This window comes from Falco peregrinus, chromosome 16 (assembly GCF_023634155.1).
Source record: "Falco peregrinus isolate bFalPer1 chromosome 16, bFalPer1.pri, whole genome shotgun sequence".
NCBI classification, from domain to species: domain Eukaryota; kingdom Metazoa; phylum Chordata; class Aves; order Falconiformes; family Falconidae; genus Falco; species Falco peregrinus.
In genome coordinates this window covers 2569338-2591855 of record NC_073736.1, presented here as the reverse complement: position 1 = coordinate 2591855, position 22518 = coordinate 2569338, and the positions used below count along the sequence as shown (strand labels likewise).

The window sequence follows — 22518 nt, the reverse complement described above, 5'->3', positions numbered from 1 at the left end:
AATAATCTGCAATTTAATACCATTCTCAGGAGTAAAATGTTTTATTTCTTTAGAGAAATAAAACCTTTGGGGAAGCTCTGCACATTGCCAGCATCCCAACCAGCCGTCTGGAGAGCTGTGCTGTCTTTATGGACTCAAAAATTCCAGGCGAACCCTTGAAATTTTGGTGACGTGTCATAAAAAGGGATGTCACTGGTGATGCTTTGGCAAAGGAAACACAAGTGGAGATGCTCGCTCCAGAGCTGACCCCTTGTCCTCATCGCAGGCGGGGATCTTGCGAAACGAGGTTCGAAGCTCATTTGAAAACCTTGCTCTTGGCTTCGTCCCACGTCTTTGAGCTTCACCCAGAAGTGAACGTGGCCAAATAATGTCAGAGCTTGTTTTGGTTTGTTTTGTTGTTTTTTTTTTAGATGACCAGGTGTCTTAAAAATATTGAATTGAATAGTGAGAATGGAAAAAGTTAGGATTTTACACACCACCTTTAATCGGTAGCAGCTGTGATCGGTCTCACTCCTGCACAACCACAACCTTCGAGGAGAGGATCTCCAAGAGCAGCTGAAAACTGGAGACTTTTCTGGGTCCTTTTGCTTTTAAATCACCTGTTTCTGGTATTTGTGGATTTAATTTAAAAAAGTAAGGTGCACATTCCTGGTTGGGGGAAAACAGCTGGAGACAGTGAAGAGAGCAAAGCCGTGGCTCAGCCCAAACCCCAGCTGAGATTTGGGATGTGCGTGAGCAGTGGGGGCTGGAGCTGGTTCAGGATCAAAGGGGATAATGACAAATTATTAGAGAAGGTGCTAAAAACCCAAGATTGGATGGAGCTTTGAGCAACCTGGTCTAGTGGAAGGTGTCCCTGGCCGTGGCAGGGGGTTGGAATGAGATGCTCTTTAAGGTCCCTTCCAACCCCAAACCATTCTGTGATTCTGTGAATTTTACAAACCCCCTTGTTTGACCCCCGTTGGCCTCGGGAGGTCTGACAGGGCCACAGGAGTTCCTAGAAAAGCAGCACTGAGTGCTGGGACTGGTTGGCGTGGCTTTGTCTCTCTTTGCTCTCTAGGTTTGCTGTGAGCACCAGGTCTGCTGGCGAGGTTGAGCTGGATGGTGGATGACCCACGATGAGCAAAATCAGCTTCAGTGTGATTATTTCCCAGTTATCTCCAAGTAGCTGTACTGGGTGGGACCAAACTAGACCCCAGGCTGTGTTGGTGTCAGGGGCAGCTTAAAGGCTGCAGGACGGAGCCTCTCTGGTTCAGGGATGCTCACAGGGGGGTGGGTTTAGCAGCTCTTGGTGCTTCTCTCTCTGCCGTGACCTTGATTTCTGTATCAACTTCCCCAAGGGTGGTGGTGCCTCCCGCTGCAGGTTTCGGTTGGTGTGTGGTTAACAGGGGAGGTACTTCAGCATCCGCCAAAAACAGGATGTCGCAACGTTTGAGATGCAGACAGTGGCACGAATACCAGGGGAAGGACGGGCACAGGGACCGTGTGTGGCACAGGCCACCTGGCTTTGCTTGAAGCAAGCAGGAGACACCTTCTGCAGCCCCAGTGATGGGTGGGGGTGATGTTCCCATACCCAACCCATCACTGGGACCCAGGAGTGAACCTTGATTTGGGGTCCACACCCAGACCCCATGGGTCTTGCGGGGTTTCCAGCCCGTACTTGGGGTGATAAATGCATGGAGACATTGCACCGAAGAGCTGCAGAGGGACTGGACGTGGTGACGACAGCAAATCACCCCCAAGCCGCCTTTTATTTACCAACCTGTTGTTTTTTTGGAGGGAGGAGCTGAGAGGCTCGCAGAGCCCAGGGCTGGCACAGTGTGACAGCAGGGTGGGTGTCTCACGCTTCATCTCCAGCGGTTACAAACAGCAGCAGGTAAATGGCCGTAACAGTGCTGGGTGTTTGGAGCCACACATGGAGCAAACACTGGTGCTGCCCGGGTTTGTGAGGTATAAATTAATCTTAAAATAAGGGTCTGGAGGAGCCTGGCTGTGGCAGGGCTGGTTTCTGCTCTTCTTTAGGCTGATATTTGGCTCACCTCCTCACCCAAGCATAGACATCCCCGCAGCAGGGATGCCGTGGTGGCATCCCTGCGCATCAGTGTGACATGTGCCATAAATCCTTCGCTTGGTGCCTGGAAATTTGCTGCTTGGAAATTTCCCTGGGTGCCATTTCCTTCTTGTGTTATGAAGCAATATTGATTAATCATTCCCTACTCACCATCTCACCACTACGCAGGATTTTAATGGCCTGTGTCGTATCCCAGAGCATTCAGCTCGTCCAACTGTGACTTTTCCAGGATGCTGCAGAGGGGCTGTTCCAGCTCGGAGTCAGGGTTCTGGGTATTCCCTCTCTCCCCAGACCTGCCTTGCTAAGCACACCTCGCATTAGATATTTCGCTTCCTATCTTTTGAACAGCTCTTGGTACCCAAAAGGATCTTCCTTTCTTTTCCAACCAGTGAGGCTGCATCCTTCTGCAAGGGTGGTTGGCCGTCCCTCTGCTGCCATATTCATCCATAGGATGGCTATCGTTTCCCACGTGGAAATCTCCTTTGCTTACCACCACCTGATCCTGGAAATTGGTTCCTATCAAATTTATTGATATAGCCTTGAATTTCTGCTACCCATGCTTCGTTGTCAGCACCTCGCCATGCTGGGCTGCAGGCAGCGCTGACCCCGGGGCCGCAGGCGCCGTTCCTGCCCTGCCTGCGCTTGGGAAGGGTGGAAGCAGGTGTCACCTCCTGCTCTCCTGGGTGTCCCGGTCTGAGCCACCTCTTGATTTATCCATCGGCGTGAACATGATGTGCACCAGCAACGTAGATGGGATGGAGACACCAACCGACAAACGTCGTTATGGGGGTGGCAGGTGCTTGGCTTTGGGGAGGGGGGGCAGAGGGGACCACGCTCTCCTTGTCTGTCCCAGATGATGGCCATCACGGCGTGGCTTGCTTGGCTGCATTTGGGCAACCTGTGTTTGTCCCAGCTGAGGGCTGAACAGGAGCCAAGGGGCTACGTGGGGCTCTGTGCCCTCTGTGGTTGCAGGGAAGGAAATATCCCCCTGGCTTCACGGGGTCGTGGAATCCCATAGGATGCTGCAAGGATGGTCATTCCCGAGGACACAGCTCGCAGAGCGGTGGGGATTTCGGATGCTCCCAGGACCTTCCTGCAGAACAGAAGCATTTCCTTTATACACCAACATTTCCACAGTCCCAGAGGAATTAAGTACAAATAAAGGGAACCACCAGGATGTGGACCACCGACCTGAGCAGGGATGAAGCTGAACCAAGTCACCAGCCACATGGGTGGTGCCACCACTCCTGTGGGTGCTCGGTGGCGGTGACAGCGCCGGGTGGGTGCTGCTTGTCTGGGAAAGCATGAGCTGGGAGCAGAGGGTGGGGAGGGGGAGAAGGGGAAGCCGGAGCTAAAAATAGCTATTTTTGAACGAAGCGGATGAAAACCTCTTTGAAGAAGTGAGGGGAGAGGGGGAGGGTTTCCATGGAAACGGGGAAGTCTGTCTTTTCCCAAAAGAGGGGGTGGGAGATGAAGAAATAGTAAATACGGTAGAGAAATGACGGGGAAGAGGATGCTGCAAGTTGGTGGTGTCCCCCACGGATTGAGGGGACGGGGCTGTGGGGTCTCAGCGTGCCTGGGTCCCGCAGGGAGCTCTGACAACTGCCTGTCCGTGTAGCCTTGGGCATGTCACCTGCTGTCCTCCCCCCTGTCACCTGCAGCCCTGCGGCTGTCACCTGCCCAAGTCACCAGAAGGAACAGTGAGCTCAGGGAGATGCTTGTAGGGCCAGATCAGTGTCACCACAATGGGACATCTCCAGCCACTCCTGGCAGCTGGGCAGCGTGGTAAAATAATGAATTTCCTCCAAAAAACTTTGAGAAAGTGCACAAAATCTGGGATTTCTTTTTTCTTTTAGGAAATTTTCCACCGTGGCACGGACAGACCCTGCAGGGAAAGGAGCTGGGATGGGCAGCAGAGACATGGGGGTCTTGGCCAGTGAGTGAGGGGGCTTATGGCACGGTTGGGGGCCAAGTCGGAGTGGCCCGGCACGGCACGCCATTTGGCACAACTCCGAGTCTGGCACAATCCACAGTTTGGTGCAGCTCATGACTTGGCATGGTTCACAACCTGGCACGGCCGTGGGGCTGGCGTGCCCCATAACCTGGCCCAGCTCAGGATTTGGCCCAGTGGGCTGGGCTCAGCGGTGGTTTGTGCTGTGCCATGCAGTGCCATCTCGTGGCTGAAGCCACCACGGTGCCACCGTGCCCACAGTGCCACCGTGCCCAAAACTGCCCTGGTGCCCACGCCACCGAGCCATGGGGAAGGCGCTGCCTGGCCCGAGCATCCCCACTGGCTGCATCTCCCCCCTGCAGAATCTCCGCACGGGAGGAAGAGAAGAGACGAATCATCCTCTCAAACCCCTGTTCCTCCTGGCATGTTTGCAGTCCTCCTGCTCCCCGGGGAGGGATGAACATCTGGGGTGGTGGGAACATCTCAGCCCACTCCGTGGCTCAGCTCTGACTGTCAGCAGCTCTTAACCCCCACCCAGCACCAGCAGACACTTGGGCTGAGACCCACGGGGTCTAAAAAGAGCCTCTGCGGGGCCGCTTGTCCCATTTGTGCCGTGGTGGGAGATGCTGTCACCCTGGTCATCACCTGCACGGGGAACCAGCCCCAAAACTGATGGCTAAAAGCAGTTGTGCCCCGTTAGGGCAGCGCAGAGGGGACCCTGAGGTCACCTAAATGCTCCCCCAAGGCAAAGGCAATCTGCCCACAGGTACTGGCTGTCCCCACTGGAGGCTTCTCCCCTTATTCTTCTCCTTCCTAAGCTCAACAACAAGAAGATTTCAGCTCTTGGCCCTATTTCCCTGCTTGTTGGTGAGCATCACCCTCCTGGAGCTGGAGGAGGAGGGATGCTCCATGGGGCAGATGGGCAGGGAGTGGGGCAGAGCAGAGGATGGTGAATCATCATCAACCAAACGAGGTGCTCCTCGCCTCTCCTCTCCTTGGGGTCACGGAAGCAGCCCTGGCTGGGCAAAGCGGGCGTTGGGTTGGCGTCTTGAATAAAGGCGCTTTTGGACCCCTGGAGCGACTCTGCTCTCTCGGTCCCTTTGGGGCAGGAGGACTGGAAGGACAGAGGGACACGGCTGGGTCCCCTCGGTGAGGAGGGGGACACAGGGGCTCGGCTGACCCCTTCGATACAGCCCCAGCCCCGCGGAGGGATGGGGGGGCTTTATCCACGGGTGATGCACAGGCTTGCGAGCTGGTGGGCTTTCTTTCCAGAGCTGAAAGCACTCGCGCCTGGCTGGAAGGAGGCTATTGATTCCTTTTCTGTTTGTTAATTTGGCTTGTCCTGTCTTTTTTGTTTGTGCAAGTGAAATAAAGCGGCTTTGAGAGCCTTTTAACCGGCGCTGCTGGAGCAGCCCAGGCAGGAGGCAGCTTTCCAGGGCTGGTGCTCCCCCTGCGCCAGCCCGGCACTGGGTCCATTAGCCGTCCTGGAGCGAGCAGCAGCCTGGCATGAAATAATTGGCAATCATCTCGCTGAGCTCCAAAGAACTGAAGTTCTTTACTGTCTTTCAGTCGAGGTAAATTACTTTTATTTTCAATGAATGGTGCCCAGCTCCTCTCCAGACCGCCTGTCCAGGCTGGTGGAGAATCTTTGGAGGCAAAGATGTTGCAACTCAGCAGTCTTGACCGAATGAGAATTCAGATTGGTACCCAAAGGAGCTATTTTAAAAATCATCAGATATTTTATTATGAATACCACCTTGGAGAAATAGAGAGGCAGAATGTATTTAATCTTAACTTTGCAGGCAGGCGATGTTTGCTGGTTTCCCTTTGGCTTTCCCAAGGGACCAGGAGAAACCCCAGCATCGCTTTGTGCTCCTTTCCCGTGTCACCCTGGGCAAATCCACGAACCCTCCCCTGTCTCCCCAGGTGGGGGGAGCTGCTCTGACCTGTCTCACCACGGTATTTTGGGATTCACCAGCAGCATCTGCTATGGAAGAGCAAGTCCTGCTCTGTGAGTCTGTGTCATTTTGTTCCCCAGCTGTCTTCATTTTTAGATGCCATGCCACTGCATCAGGGTCACCTACATATCTTAGCGTCCCCTCCTTTTGCCACCAGGCACTGAGACATGGGTGCTGGGGGGCCAGGAGCTCGGTCCTCTGATGTAGGCAGCGGGTGGGAGGTCGGGTGCTTTCACTGGAGGGTGACTCACAGCCCTGGGAACTCGCTTACAGCTTTCACAGCTCCTCAAATGACAGGGAGCCCAGTTATTTCAACCCCTTCAGCTGGAAAACCATGGCTTGGATGGAGATGAGGGCTCAGCACCCTGCCCCATCCACGCCCTCTCTGCTTGGCACCATGGCCAAAACCATGGTCCAACTTGGCTCTTCCTCCTGGCACAGCTGCTGGTGTCTGCTCCAGCCTTCAAATTCCCTCTGGCTTTGCAGAAGGTGGCACAGGGTCCCCAGGAGGGTCGCTACAGGGAGATGCCATCACCTGAGGCTGTGCAGGATGTGTGAAGGTGGTGGGACAGGGTCTGTCCTCCCTGGGAGGGAGTGAGGAGCAGCTGGGTTTACATAAGTGCCCGTCCGAGGTGTCCTGAGCAATGTGGTGTGGGGCTGGCTGTGGGTCCTGCTTTGCAATGTGACACAGGGACTTGAGTCCAGCTGTCCTGGATGAGGCCAGTCCGGGGGACAACCCTGCCCTGTGGGTTTCATCCATGTCCCTACAGCACCACGTCACGGAGCATCTCCCAAACCCACCACTGGCAGGCTACGGGGCGGGGGGAAAGGGAAAAAAGTGCACATTTTTGATTTTTGGTTGGATGGTTGGCTGCAAGGCCACAAACAGAGGGTCTGAACAGCCTTTGGGGGCTTCCTGGGAAATAAAAGCAGTAAAGCAAGGGAAGCTCTTCTGCTTCCTGGTGGGACCTGGCCACTGGCTCTCCTGGTGCCTGGGATATCCTCACTCCGGGTGGCTTTCCCAGGGCCACACGCATGCAGGTGGGGTAAGGTTTCCAGTTTGGGTGACTATAAAGTCCATTTTGAGAAGAGAAATAATCCAGAAGGGACTTATTTTTTAATGCTAATATTGATGCAAAGACATCGGCTGGTGAAATCCGTGTAAAACAGACAAGTGGGTGCAGTGCATCAGCTTGTCTAGTTCTCGGAAAGGCTGGGTTACGTCTGGAGTTGTCAGCGTGGCTGAGGGAGGCAAGTGCAGACACACAGACTATAATAATAGCTCCACAATTAGGATAGTAAATCAGGAGAGTGTCACTCAATTCAGAGAAATTCCCCTGGTTTGCTAGAGACGGGGTTTTGGCTCTTTGTAAGGAGCTGGTGCTGTTTCTATGAAAAATCCCCCCGGTTTTGCAAAACCTTCGCAAGGCGGCAGCAGGAATAACAAGTTGGAAATTCAGCTTCACTCGAATTGTTCCCTGCCCGGCCTTAGTTTCTGCATATTGCATAAGAATTTGCCTTGGGGAAATAATTTGCTGGATTCAACCTACCCTGCTATGGCAGATCTGCCTTCAGAAAAGGCAGAAATGATGCGGATGAGATCACCCCCCCTTCACCCAGGGCAGCCTCCTGTCCGGCTGGATGCGAGCGGTAAGGAAGCCCATTCACAGCAGGGAGCCAAGGATTCCCAATTTTCCTGTGGGGTTTGAAATTCATTTTCAATCTTGGGATCGAGCTGGGGCTCGAGGAAATGGCTTTGTGTTTCAAGATGGAGAGGTGTGTTGGGAGGAGCAGTGGGCAAGAGCATCCCCCTCACCCCCCCCAGTGCTGCTCCCACTCTCCGGCTCTGTGCATCCCGCTGCTCCTGGCACCTCAGGGAGCTCGGGTCACGCGGTTTAGACCTACCATGTCCCCACGTCCCCCTGGATGCCTGGGCGTTCCACTTAGCACTGATTTTCTTGGGTATTCAGCGTGGTCCATGCCCTCCCATCCCACCTCGGGTTCTTGTCCCTGGGGCGACCGCTGTCGGCACCGGCAGCTCCTTGCAAATTTGACCCCTGGGAATAGGAATATTTCCCATTGCCTCCTCCAGCCCTCGTGTCTGCTGGGTGCCATGCGCCTTGCAGGACTTGTTGCTGCCCCGATGCTTTTTGTGGGGCCACAGGGTAATTGCAGAGCAGTCCAAGCCAAAGCATCTCCCTTGTGGCCTAAGACAGGGATTGATCCACGGGTTTTGTATGGCAAGTTTGTAGGAGCTTGGCCATCTCCCTCCTCTGGGCATGGGAGATCCCTCCTTATGGGGAGAGGTCAGTAAGTGTGAAGTGATATAAAATTATTGCGATTTACATCCTCATCCCAGGCAAGAGCAGAGCAGCATGGTCCCTGTGACTCCGATCCTGCCCCATTTCCTTCCCCAAAGCTGCATGGAGCTGGTGGCTCCCCATCCTCCAGATCTCCCTGAGCAGATCCAGGCTATTACCGAGAATATGGCATGGATCGGAGCCGCATGGTAAAGCAGCATCACGTATCCAGGGATATGATTATTTCCCAGTGGTTGAAATCTAGGTCTCTTGCTTGGGAGGAGGGAGGCAGGAGGGGTGGGGTGGGGGGAAGATGCTCATATTAGTCTTATGAATATTCATGGGGAAGCTCTGCTGCCTTCGGAGGGGTTGACTCCAGGGGTACGAGTTTTGGGGGCCGTAGGTGCGAGGTGCTGGCGGCGGCACGGAGCGGAGCGGCTGCTTGTGCATTCGCCGCATGCCTGACTGCAGAGCCAATTGTGAGTTGGTGCCTTTTTCTCTTCCCCCCCTGCCTTGCATCCTTCCCCCCCCCCCCCACCCCTGCTCTCCCCCCTGCCGCCCTGCTTCAACACAGCCTGGCCATACACCCTGAAAGCGGGGGGGGGTCCCTGGTTGAGTGGCAAACGCGACCTTGTCCTTGACACCCCTCCGAAATGCAGGCACGGCTCCTGCCTGCAGCCCTCTGTGCAGGCAGGGGGAAAACTGAGGGTCTTTGGGCAACCCCCCTCCTTTATGGTCCCTCCCCAGCCCCCCAATCTGCATGAATTAACCCCCAAGATGCTTGGGGGGGGGGGGGCGATGGGGAGCAAGTAGGAGAAACTGAGTGCTGGGATGTGTGATGTCAACTGGGCTGATGCTGTAACCATCTCCGAGAAGCACTGAGCATCACCGCTTGGGTTGGGGCTGGGAGGAAGGAGCCTAGAGCTCAACCAAATACAAATCAACATGTTAAAAAAAAATTAAAATTAATAAAAAAGTAAATCTCTGCGCTGTTAAACAAACCTGGGGTGTTTTGGGAAGGGAGAAAGGGGAGGAGAGAGTGTATGGGCAGGAGAAAAACTTTATTTAGGAAAAAAAAAATATTGAAGGTTGGTTGATTTTTGGTGAAATGGGGGTCTGTGGCTGCCACATATTTTTTTGCAGCAGCAGAAAGATGGTGTTTGTGGTGGTTTAGTGTGATGCTCAGAGGAGCCAGGGAAGGTCAAATCCAGCTGAACTCCTCAGCGGGTCGCTGGGGAGCAAGCGGTGGGGGGAAAATGCAGGAAAAGGAGAAAAACTGGGACAAATGCAACCTCCTCTCCTGTGGGCCTGGCAGAAAAGGGTTAAGCGAAGCGGTTGAATGCTGCAAGCCTTGTCAGGGTTGTACTATTTTTTCTAGTGCATAAGGAGAAGGGAGAGGAGGGTTGCACGGAAAAGGGAAATTTCCAAGAAAAGAGGGATCTGCGGCAATATCTGCACCTTGGGGGATGAAGAGAGGAACCAACAGGCATAAATGGCCTGGAGACGGCTGAAATCTTTGCTGAGGAGATTGGGACCGCGGGGTTATTTTCCACCTGCCTCCCCTACCCGGTTCTGTAATCCTGGCTCAAAGTAGACAAGTCGAGTTGGAGCTGAAGAAGGGAGGTTAGAGGGGTTTTTTGGTTTTTTTTTTTTTTTCTCTTTGGGAGGGAAAAAAAAAAAAGGAAAAAAATGAGAGGTTGGTTGGACCTCTCTGGGTTGAGCATCTCCATGGTGTGAGGCAATGCAGGATGATGTAAATGAGCACTCGTTAGGAGCGGGGATGCTGACGACCCGGCACCAACCGGGGACCAGAACCTCAACATCCCCATGAGAGATTTTGCCCACCGGAGTGGAATCCCCACAGGGTGGGTCGGATGGGGGGGAGGTGGGGGCAGCTTTTGGGAGGATGGGGAGGGTGGATGCAGGTCGCGTGGGTCCCACGGTTGGGCCCACAATACTCGGGGGGCTCCTCGGAGCCATCTGGGGGGGCAGGTGGCCTTGCAGAGGGGGGGTGGGGGTGGGGGGAGGGCAGAGAGGGGACCGGCGGGGGGGGTCAGTCTCGTGGCTGCAGCCAGAGCCTCCTGAACCCCCCGGAAGATGATGCGATGGCGTGGGCGCTGCGCCCACTGGGTACCACCGGCTGCTCGGCGCTGGTGGGAACCCACCGCGGCTTTGCAGAACCTCAACGGCCCGGGAGGGGGGGGGCTGCGTCGTTCCCCCCCTCCCCTTTGCCTGGCACCGGCTCCCACGGGCAGCACGGCCCCGTGGCGCTGAGCGAGAGCAGAGGGAGATGGGGCTCTGGTTTTTTCCGCCGTGCCGCTAGCGCGCTCTCGCCCTCCTCTCTGTTGCAGTGCAGGTTGGCCAGGCAGCGGGCAACCAGCTCGCGGGGAGGAAAAAAAAAGAAAAGGGGGGTGCCGGGGGGTGCTGGGGCTTTGCAGATGCTCCTTTCGAGCCCCCAGCAGCTTGTTACCTTCTCGGTGTTTTTTCCAGGCGATGCCACACCTCCCGAGGACACTGGGGACATCGGGTTTTGCTGAGCTTAGCATCTTTTCGCCGGCGTACCGAAAGCATCAGACAGACGCTCGTCTGCCCTGAAGTGCAGATCTGCAACAGCTACCGAGAAGACCCTGTCTCTCTGTCTCTCTGTCTCTCTTTCTCTCTCTCCAGTCCAAACCATTACAAGACCTGACTTCCACCATCTGGGAATCTAAGCCCTTTTATGTCCCTTCTCCTTTTTCTACGATGACTCACCATTATTTTTAACTTTGAAGAGAGAGGAAATTATGGGGATCTTGGAAGCCTGTATTTCTCTCTAGGATTTCCCCAGGGTCAGATAATCGGTGTTACTAAGAGACACTAAGATTTGGCTTCTCCAGGTAATGTGATTTGTTTTCTGTGTGCCATGGTGGTTTGCAGAGGATGACAGGAGCCGGGACACCAGCGAGGAGGGGGACTGCGGTGGTCCGCGGGGCAGCTCGCACCGGCGGCTCCGGCTTCGGATTCGGCAGGCAGGGAGGGCAGCATGTGGCCTGGCCACTTTCTGGCCAGGGAAGAGAGGATGGGGAAGGTGTGGAACTGAAATCCAGAGTCAGAGCTTTCCTAGAGGGTAGATTGCCTGAGATCGCACGGTTAAATGTTAACCCTTAGCTGCATGCCTGGAACTGAGCTGAGCCTGCTCTGCCTCTCCCCTCGCCACGCTAGGGCCGGAGGGGGGGATTTTTCATCCTTCCTTTCTCTTCCCTTCCCCCTCTTTTCTTCTTGTTTTTTAAATCGGGATTTTTATTTTTAGCCAAAAAAAAAAAAAACAAACAAAAAAACCCCACAAGTCCCGCTTTGCCTGGGCCAGTTTTTCCACACTGGTTTGGACTAGGGGACGGTTCCTCAGGTGTTTTCTCTCTTCCACCTCATGGGTTTAGATGGGAGTTGTTGAACTCTGTCCCAAGGAAGGCAAATTCCCCCCCCCCAGGAAGGGGATAGACACGCTAGTGAAGAGACCTGCTCTCCTCCCCCCAACTTTATTTCATCTCTCTCTTTCTCAGCAGGGGCGATTTTCTTTCCTTTTTTTTTTTTTATTTTTTTTTTATTTTTTAATTTTTTTTTATTTTCTCTTTTTTCTTTTATCTCATCCCTTCGCCTTTTCATGAGACACTTCCAAACCTACGTACCTGTCCTTCTGCAGGATAGTAGCCCTGCCCTGAATCCGATCCCACCACCACTGGGCCCTGGGAAGAGTTTAGCCTAAGGATTTCTTTTAAACCCCAATATGACAGTTGCTACTGGAGATCCTGCAGACGAAGCTGCAGCTCTTCCCGGTCACCCGCAGGACACGTATAACCCTGAGACCGACCATGAATGCTGCGAGAGGGTGGTCATTAATATTTCGGGTCTACGCTTTGAGACGCAGCTCAAGACGCTAGCCCAGTTTCCCGAGACCTTGCTAGGGGATCCTAAAAAGAGGATGAGGTATTTTGACCCGCTCCGGAATGAGTATTTTTTTGATCGGAACAGACCCAGCTTCGATGCGATTTTGTACTATTACCAGTCCGGTGGGAGGTTGCGGAGGCCGGTTAACGTGCCCTTAGATATCTTCTCGGAAGAGATTCGTTTCTATGAACTGGGGGAAGAAGCGATGGAGATGTTTCGGGAGGATGAAGGCTACATCAAAGAAGAGGAGCGGCCGTTGCCTGAGAACGAGTTTCAGAGACAAGTGTGGCTGCTCTTTGAGTACCCCGAGAGCTCAGGACCTGCCAGGATTATAGCTATTGTCTCCGTCATGGTGATTTTAATCTCTATCGTCAGCTTTTGCCTGGAAACATTGCCCATTTTTCGGGATGAGAACGAAGACATGCACGGCAGCGGGCTGAGCCACCCCCCCTACTCCAACAGCAGCATGGGGTACCAGCAGTCCACCTCTTTCACAGACCCCTTCTTCATCGTGGAGACGCTTTGCATCATCTGGTTCTCCTTTGAGTTCTTGGTGAGGTTTTTCGCCTGCCCCAGCAAGGCTGGGTTTTTTACCAACATCATGAACATTATAGACATTGTGGCCATCATTCCCTATTTCATCACCTTAGGGACGGAGCTGGCCGAGAAGCCAGAGGATGGTCAGCAAGGCCAGCAAGCCATGTCCTTGGCCATCCTCCGAGTCATCCGCTTGGTGCGGGTCTTCAGGATCTTCAAGCTCTCCCGGCACTCCAAGGGGCTGCAGATCCTGGGGCAGACTCTCAAGGCCAGCATGCGGGAGCTGGGCCTCTTGATATTTTTCCTCTTCATCGGTGTCATCCTCTTCTCCAGCGCCGTCTACTTTGCCGAGGCTGATGAGAGCGAGTCCCAGTTCCCGAGCATCCCCGATGCCTTCTGGTGGGCTGTGGTTTCCATGACGACTGTTGGCTACGGAGACATGGTCCCCACGACCATCGGGGGGAAAATAGTGGGTTCCTTGTGTGCCATCGCTGGCGTATTAACGATTGCCTTACCAGTGCCCGTCATAGTGTCTAACTTCAATTACTTCTACCACCGGGAGACGGAGGGAGAGGAGCAGGCTCAATATTTGCAAGTAACCAGCTGCCCAAAGATCCCCTCTTCCCCTGACCTAAAGAAAAGCAGAAGTGCCTCTACTATTAGTAAGTCTGATTATATGGAGATTCAGGAAGGCGTAAACAATAGCAATGAGGATTTTAGGGAGGAGAACTTGAAGACAGCCAATTGCACCCTAGCTAACACAAACTATGTGAATATCACCAAAATGCTAACCGATGTCTAGTCGCTAAAATCTAGTAACGTGTTTAAAGCTGAAGTGGAACAATTGCAGATATTGAGTGCTGCTCTGCATTGTAGTTAATACAGTATTTTCTACGGTGTATATTTGGTTCTGCATGGGAAGCAATAGCTGTGTAAGTGACTTTTAACCTTTGATTTCCACACTGAATAAGCGTTCGTGCAAAAAAAACCAAACAAACAACCCGCCCCAAACCATTTCGTTTCCCTTCTCCCATCCCAGGCTTGTGGGTTTCCAAAGATACGGAGCGGTTGGGCATTTCGAGCAACAGGATGGGGATGCGGGGGGCAGCTCCCGGCCGTCCTGGGGTACCACGACCGCCGGTCCCCGGCCTGCGGAGCTGGGTGACAGTCCGTCACAGGCGTGGGGAACGGCTGGGAAAGGTGGGGCAGAACTGAATGAAGGGAAGAGGCAGTTGTGTGTCCCGGTTGCCTGAAGGCTCGGCTTTCCGCCCCGGGAATGCCAAGTGCGAACGCATCGCCCAGGCTCATGTTTCATAACTGAAAATGCTGCATGCTGCAATAGTTTCAGCCACTGCAGTATGCCAGTGTGAGGCCCAGGGGAGGGATAATTAGTATGACGGCACATTATTTATTAAGTCTTAAATTTTCTACGCTAGGCATCGGGAGGGACGAGTAAATAAATCAAGCGCTTGGATTTTATTTATTTATTTAGATGACAATTCCATCACTAATATTTTCCAGGATCACCAAAGACACCTCCACTGACACATCGAAAATGAGTTGGAAAAAGCATCTTTTTTTATATCTATATATAAAACTGGAGCAACTATGCTGTGGCCTATAATATATTTATGCTGCAGTGAAATTTAACCAGTAATACACAGTACAGCTGCATGGATATTTGTTGCATGAATCTGAATATTTAATACACACACAAATATATATTTTCTTAGTAGACTATACAGTATTCATGTTTATAGTGTTTATAGATCCTCCGGTGGCTCGAAGGAGATTCATGGGAGTTAAAAAATCTCCATTATATTTAAAAACTGGATGGGGAAGGCACATGCTGACAACAGTTTGATAGATAACAAGGCAAAGCCTGAGTGTCCGAGCGTCCAGACACAAGAGCCAAGTAATGCAAGCCAGGGAAGGTGAGCTGAAAGTGAAACACCTGCACTCATTATGGGGCGAGTAATTAGTCATTAATCTTGGTGTCATGAGCAGAAAGCACCGTGGGTCAGAGAAGGCACGAGGAGCAGGTGGAATAGCAGGTACCAGCTCTCCTGACTTGTTTGTTCAGCAATTTTCAGCTGTTTCCCGTATAATTATCGTGTGTGTGTGTATAGATATTTAGAGAGCGACACTAGGGCCGAATCCTCAGCAAATGTGAGCGCTTGGAGCACTGGGGGGGCTCCCGGTTCAGGGGTGCCGGGATGGTGGGACATGGGCTGGAGCAGGATGCCCTGGCCCGCAGCACCCATGGGACAACCAGGGCAGGGTGCGTTTTGGGCTGAAAACCTCCTTTTCAACCACATAGAGGCTCAGGGCTGGTGGTTTATTCCTTTATGGTGGAAAGGGCACGTGCTGAGGGGGGGGCTGGATCCGTGCTGGCACCTCTGAGCCTTTGCTTTGCGTTCTTCCAGGATTTTTAGGAGGGGTGAGGCGAGGTGCAGAGACCTTGAGGTTATCTCTGCTTCTTCTTCATCCCCGGTGTTATTTGGGGATAGGTGGGACCTGTTGGTCCAGGGGGATCTCATCCGCTTTCCCCATCCCTGTCTGGTTTTCCTTGTGTTTCCCCCGCCGTTGCTGACAATCCCCAGGGATGGACGCCCCGTTCCTCTGCCGGGTCGGGGGAAGAGGGATGCAAACCTCTTCCAAGGTCTTGGTCAGGCAAAGCCTCCCCGGGGTGCAGGATGGGGTTCAGCAGCCGGTTGAGTTGGGGTGTATTTGGGTTGGCGTGGGGCACGGGCAGCGCTGCACTGCTGCGGTGGTGGGAACCGCACGGCCGAGCACCCAAGGGACGTCCCTCAGACCCGTCCTGAGCTCAGAGAGGGGAACCACACTAATAACAATAAAATAAACGGTGCTAGCGTATTCTACAGCAATGGTTTAAAATGCTGCTTTAGGGACGGATCCACCTCTTGTGCTGACATGGCTCCACTCGGCCAGGTGGAATCACTCCTCACTTTTATTTTATTGATTGATTCAGGCCTAGCTATAATTAACACCAAGTGTCCACAATTAGTGCATGAGAATCCTGGCTTCTGCTTGGTGCAGAGGACCAGCAGCATCAATGCATTGGGTCTCAAAGGTGCTCAGCACCACACAGCCTGGGGCCCCCGGCCTGTCTTTAGTCACATCTCGTTATATTAGGAACCCTCTGCTCCCTCTTTGCTGCTGCAGCTCTGAAATGGGAGCCCCTGAAACCTGTTAATGTGTTATATACACACACAAAAAAGAAGCAACGCAACTGAAAGCAATAAATTTCTGCTTCTGAAGCTCATCCCGTCGAAGGGGATGGGGCTGGAGGGAGTCACCGGCTTGGGCACCATTCCCAGGGCAGTCAGCCAGTTTCCATCGATCCGGCTCGCGGTGGGTCCGTGGGGACGCAAGCTTGCACGGGGAAGCTGCCTGATGCACCAGGATGCTGATGCACCAGGATGCTGCCCGCTCACCCGTGGGTGCCCCTGGCACCAGTGGTCCCATCCATGGGGTGTGGGAAGCACCGAGCGCGGGTTGCTGCGGGGTTTTGGGGGGATGCTGGCACACAATGAGACTTTGTGAAGGGTTCGGTTGTTTAATGCCCATGGGCTTCGGGTGATTTTGGTGGTGGTGGTGGGGATTACCAAAGTATTGGGTGCATCTTGGGAGCATGAGCACGGCTGTGGTTTGGGGAGAAGGATGGTGACGGGTTTATTGGGAGGTGTTGTTCTGGGCACGGTGTCCCTCTGGGCTTTCTGAGGCTGGACAGGAGGGGAGAGTGGATCCGTGAGCAGGATCAGGCCCATCCAAACCCGCTCAGGTCCCAGCTGCCTTGGGAAACCCCAGAGCTGCATTGCAGGGACAAACGGGGCCAAGGAGTAAAAGGCCACGTTCCTCCCATCATCACCAATGTGAGCTGGCATCTGTCCCCATGGCAGGGGTCAGCACGGCCGCTCCCTCCCTCGGGACAGACCCTGCACCTCTCGCACTGACCCAGGCAGATGTTCCTGGGGAAGACCAGCCTTGGTGGGAGCGTGTCTCTGGGCTGCCCTTGGCACGGCGTTTGGGAAATAGGGAAAACCTGGATAAGTGCTCAGATGTTTAGTATGGGGCAAACAAGGTCCACGGGGGCCGTGGGCTGGAAGCGAAGCATCAGGCTGCACAAGGGTCCAGGTTTCTCCACTGCACAGAGAAATGGTTCCCCTAAAGCTTTTAATGGGATTTGTGCCTGCAGGTCGGAGCTCTAGTGCTATTTCTAGCTTTGCTTCTGACTCACTGATGTGATCTTGAACCAGTTTTTCAGGAGGAGACTGTGATTTTTTTGGGAAAAAAGAAATATGGTTTTATTTTTTTCTTGAGGAATTTGGTTTGAAACTCTGGGCCCCTTTCTGTGGAGATGCTGAGCATCCCAAACTCCCCTTGACTCTGAAAGGTGCAAAAATGAGCTGCAAAGTGGCTCAGACTGAGGATGCTAAATCAGGGACCAAGGAAGGGGAAGGTCCTACCATCCTCATCGGATTTCATCGGGCCACCTAACGTAGGTACTCTGGTTCCTCTCCTCCTCCCATGGAGGTGTTTGCCTCTCTCCAGGCGGGGGATGGAGGACTGAAGCTCTCTGGTTTATGGAGATGCTCCTGGGTTGGTACCCAGAAGGGACAGCACCTGTATTTTGGTTTTACCCTTTGTGCTTTGTGTTTTGGAGAGATGGAAAGTGGTGGTTACAGCACGGGTTGTCTTCTAGGACCCAACCACGTGCCCAAGCCTGCAGGCAACCCATCAGCCCTTTAATATCTTCCAAAATCTCTGCTAAGGGCAATGGGGTGAGGCTCGTGTACCAGCTGGATGCCAGCAAGCGATTAGGGCTGCTAGGAAAAAATTATCTGTGTGGGGGAAAGTGTTTAGTTGGGAAAACTAATCTCTGCGGTGACGTTTTGTGTCCAGGTCCTACAGATTTGAATACTGAGCTATACGACGAAAAGGATCTCTAGATTGGCGTTATGAGAGTGTAGCATGTGGGTGTGTAAATATGGACATATTTATGCGTAAATACACAGAAGGAGAGAAGAAGACAGAGGAGGAGGAAGTATTTCAGGAAGGGCCTTGCTTTGTTATCAGATAATTCCTGGGTCAGCCCTTGAAATTGCTGCCAAAGTCTTGTAGCTTTTCCAGAGCTTGCAACACTCTCAGGGATGGGCCCAAGCCAAGGAGATGCGAATCTGGCCTGGGAAGTGGGAGCATCCCGAGGGGCAAGCAGCATTCGGCTCCGTGCACCCCTCTGCAAACCAGCAGATCTGCAGCATCTCTGTTCCCGATCCCAGATCCCCGGGCTGGTGGCTGTGGCTGTGCAGGGAAAGCCCAGCAGAAGCCGAAGGGATTTGTTTGCGGTGCAGGCGCTGTGCTGCACTCGGGGGTTTTCGACTGGTTGGATTTTAGATCCCTTTGAACCACGCGGGCTTGTGGTCCCAGGGTGGTGGTGAGAAGCATCTCCTTGTTTTGGAGCCGGGGTGGGTTTATATCAAGGTCTACATCCATGGAAGGCCTGGAAGGGGGGGTCCCAGGGGTTTCTCCTGTCAGTAGGAGCTGCTCAGTGTGCTGCTAGGGTGGAAGAGGCTGAGGAAAGAAGGAGTCAGCCCCAAACCTTTTCGTTTTGTACCCAAAAAAAGGCTGTGGCTCCCTCCTTGCACCCCTGGCAGCATTTGACCTCCTCCGCATCTAGCACATCCCTCAGTCCATCCCCTTGGGGGGCAGCTGCTCCCCTCTGCCAGGAGCCCTGGGGGAGGGACAAGGGTCCCCTCCGTGCACCAGCCACCATCCTGCCCCTGGCCAAAGCACTGGCCTCCCCCAGCCCCCGGGTGAACGGCGTGCCTCGGTCTCCTCGTGGTGTTACTGCATTTGGCTGCCCCAGTATCATCCCCCCTTCTCAGAACTGGGCGCTGGGCTCCTGCCTCGTCCCATCGTGGGGGGAGATGAACCAGCCTCCAGTAGTGTAAACCGTCCCTGGGAGCTCAGCGCTGATTTACACCCAGGGGCAAGATCCCCCAGCCCAGTTGTACGTGATGAGAGGAAAATTCCTTATCCATGTTTCTCCTCTGGCGAGGGGGAGGTGGGGGGGGTTGGCTTCTAGGAGCTGCTGGACATGGTGTAACCACACAAGGTCCACGCACGTGGACACTCGCGGGGCCCACGTTCCCCTCCCCAGCCCTGCCCGTCCTGAGCTTGGGGGTCAGTCAGTCTTTTGGACTTTGGTTTTATTTTGAAAAAAATTAATTTGTTTAATTTCTTTTAATTTTCTGCCGCCTAGAAGACTATAATTATCTATTTGCACTTGCTCCCTTGTTGCTTGAGATTGCGCTCTTGTCCTCCAATGTCACACGCCGAAGCGCAAGGGGGGAAAAAAATGGGTATTGGATCCACCCCGCGTGCGATGCCGAATTTGAGCGAATCGATAGGAAGAGGAAATCCAAGAAGGACTCATCCTAAGGATGCTGGAACTGAACCTTTTGTTTCCATGGTTACGGGAGAAATGGGACCGGGAATGGAGAGAGGCCTATAAACTGTTCAAGGAGGACTCGTGGGAATTTCAAGTCATTTAACCATGCGTTTGCTAGACACAAATTTAGACACCAGCTGTATCCGAATTGCACAGTGTGTATAGACGTGACTGCTCTTATTGACGATGTGGGGGTGTCCCGGGGGTTGGGTGGGTAAGGGGCTGAGGGGCACCCCCGTCAATAAGGCTGACCGTTGTATATAGGTATATAGATCTGTGTACATACGTATTCCAAATGAGCATTTGCTGTCTGGTTTATCATGAGTGTATATAATTTATTCTTCACAGAGTATCACGATTTTTGTAAATATCAGCACTAATTAAGAGAAAATAAATATGTATATTATTGAGGAGTTATTTTGATATCGGTTCTGTGGCGGGTGGGGAAGAAAAAGACAAGCAGCTATATTTTGGGTAGTCTGGGCATTTTTTTGCTGTACGTGTCAACCTGCTGGGAGAAAAAGGAGCAGCCTGAACTGTGGGAAATTCAGTTTGTGCTCCACCATCAGCCAGTCGGCGAGGGCTGCTGGGGGGGGGGGGGGAAACCCCTTGGGAGGAGCTGGTGGCTCTCGGTGGTGGGCACTGGTGAGGACAAACATGCTACGTGGTGTGTATGGGACACCCCCCTCTGTGGGATTTGCTCCAAAACATATCTCTGGCAGCAACACAGGCGAGGGGAAGGGGCTGGAGCCGGGGTCAAGGACATGGTCCCCATTGTTCTCCACTCCACCAATTTGGATATTGGCTACATCCCTGCAGGTAACGGGCATGGGAGGTGCTGGGGGACAAACCTGCTCTTGGGAAAGCCTGGGGAGGACCCGCTGGGTACCCGTTTCAGCTGGCATCTTGGAAGAGGGAGAGGCAAATGGGCAGGGACGGCACTAGTAGCCCGTCCTCTGTGGGGCTGCAAACGTCGTGTCCCCAGAGGTGCCTCCCAGCAGGGAACAGGGACGGGCTCCCCGGGGTGGCTTCAGCTCTTCTGGCAGAGCCACGGTTGGGGTGCTCCATCCCCAGGGAGAACTGTGGCTGTGTTTCCTCTTGCTGTTTGGTCTTGTCCTACGAGTCTCTCGGGGCAGGGTGGGCGTCGGGGGCACTGGGTATGTGTGCTTCGGGGGTTTTCCTTTCGCTTGGTGGCTTTGACAGGCGGCGGTGCAGCTCTGGGCTTCTCTTCTTGCAGGGCAGAGCCAGGGTAGCCCATCTACTCCATGCTCATGGGATGGAGAGCGAAAGGTAAGAGGAGGAGATCCTCCTTCCCCCACGGCATGGGCTGGTCCTGCTCCGCTCTGGGAGGTCACCCCACCTTGTGACCCAGGGGTCAGCCCGCAGTGGTCACCCTCCACCTCGGGCCCCCCAAATCCCCCCGTCTTGGCTGTGGAGGAGCCCCTGGTTTGGGCTCGGAGTCACAGTCCTTGGGTTTGAGTGTCACTTGTGCCAGTAAGGCCACTGGGTGACTCAGGGGATGTCGTGTGCCGTACCGTGCCTCAGTTTCCCCATCTGTATCACAGCCTGCTACGCTGGCTCCAAGGCCCCAGCAAATTGCAGAGTTTATGTCAATACTGGGACAGTGAAAATGCGTAAATGGGCGGCTGAACCCGTGGCTGGAGGGAGGAGGAATTTAAGAGGAGCCAGTTCTGAACATTTAAGTTTGGAAAACCATTTCAGCGCACAAAAAGCAATGTAAGTATTTACGAGCGATGCATCCCGAGTGAAATGTCACAGTGTTTGCTATAACACTGAGTGGAAGCAATTCTGAAACTGGACTAGATTGTGTTCCTCAGCCCCATTTCAAAGCCCAGGAGAAGCTCCAGCTGGCTTTGGCAGATGCCAAACCCTTTCCTTATCCGTGTCCCCTTGGCTTGTGGGCTCAAAAATATCCAAACACGAAGCGGTACAAGGAGTTTGCAGAAGAGTCTGCTCTGCACAGGCTCTCTGAAGAGGTGGCAGGAGGCGGCTGTGAGGCAGATACAGTAATTATTTTAAATTGCCAGTCTATCAGCAGCACGCGCCATCCCAGCCGTGCTTGAAGGATGCGGGAGATACCGTCAGAGGTGTTGCATCCTCCTGCCAGCCGTGCAAAGCAGCTTGTGCAAAGCGACAAGGAGAGGGATGGAAGGATTACACCACCTGACATGGAGACCTCTGTGCTTGGGCAGCCCTTGCGGCCCCTCGACCCGGCTCCCAGCCCGTGATCCCAACTGCGGCAAGCGGCTGATCCCTGCCGAGCGCAGCCTGCCTGGTTGTGCCTGTGCGGAATGACCTACTTTCCTCCACTTTCTTTCCTGAGTGTTGCCTCTCTGCCAGGCAAAACCCCACGGAACCCTTGGTGGACCTGCGCTGGGGTTCATAAACGAAAGAGACCTCCAAGGAGGCGCAGTGATGCTCTTCGTCACCGGGAGCACCGTGCCGCACACCTTTGCAAAAGCTCCTCTCCCTGCTGGGGGGCTCAAGCCCCCCAAATCCTGCTTGTTTACATCGAGGAAGGATTCAAGTGCCAAGAAAGCACTACCTCTGCTCCTTGTCCTGGAAAGCTCGGGATGCTCAAACCCCATTACAGCCCATTGTGCGTGCCCCAGGGACAAGTGGGAATTTTTAGCTCTCCTGGCTGCCTGTTAGCGAGTCTGATTCCATTTGGCAAAGTGGGCACTTGGATCCTGAAAGCACCTCCTGGACCTGAGCTGCGAAGAGGCCATTAAGTAAGATGCTGAGAGCGCGGAAGAGAAAACAATCCCACACCCGGGATGCTGCCGCCCTCCCGGTGATGCTCTGTGGGTTCCCCGGGGTGCTGGGGCAGGGGTGGGGGTCAATGCTGTCACTGCTGCAGCGCTGTCAGTTCGGAGTCACCTTAACCTAACGGCTGGGTGCACAAAATTGCAAGGGTGGGTGTGCGAAGCGGGGCCCCCGCTGCCTATCTTTAGGTAACCTCTAGGCAAAGGTTTGGCGCTTGCACAGCTCTCGCCGAGATGCACATTTATCCCTCAGCTCTGGAAATCAGGCCAGGTCCCTCTTTCTCCTTCCCACTTTCTCCTTCTTCTTCTCCCTCCTTTGCATTTGTGCTGGGTGTTGAAAAACCTATTCCTGGGAGCAGTGCTCTCATCTGCACCCCGGCACCACGCGCGGGGTGGGAGAAGGGGAGCTTGAGGCAAACGAGAGCAATACCTGGGTGTATTAAAGAAACATTAATCTGTGCTTTTGCAGATGCAGGAGTGAGTCTGCTGAGGCCCTGCGCCTACAAAGCGTTGGGGCAG

At 53.8% G+C, this 22518-nt stretch overlaps 1 protein-coding gene across 1 annotated transcript; it reads left to right on the top strand.

Annotated features, from left to right (window-relative positions):
- The first annotated feature begins 9493 nt into the window (after positions 1–9493).
- On the top strand, positions 9494–19626 carry KCNA2 (potassium voltage-gated channel subfamily A member 2). The gene is made up of 2 exons (XM_055820025.1): positions 9494–10142; positions 10768–19626. The coding sequence occupies exon 2, from the start codon at positions 12041–12043 to the stop codon at positions 13538–13540; it is 1500 nt and encodes a 499-aa protein (XP_055676000.1). The 5' UTR covers positions 9494–10142; positions 10768–12040; the 3' UTR covers positions 13541–19626.
- The last annotated feature ends 2892 nt before the right edge of the window (positions 19627–22518 follow it).

What these genes read in the sequence shown, in the direction of transcription:
- KCNA2 (XM_055820025.1), top strand. Translation starts at nt 12,041, where the DNA reads ATGACAGTTGCTACTGGAGATCCTGCAGACGAAGCTGCAGCTCTTCCC.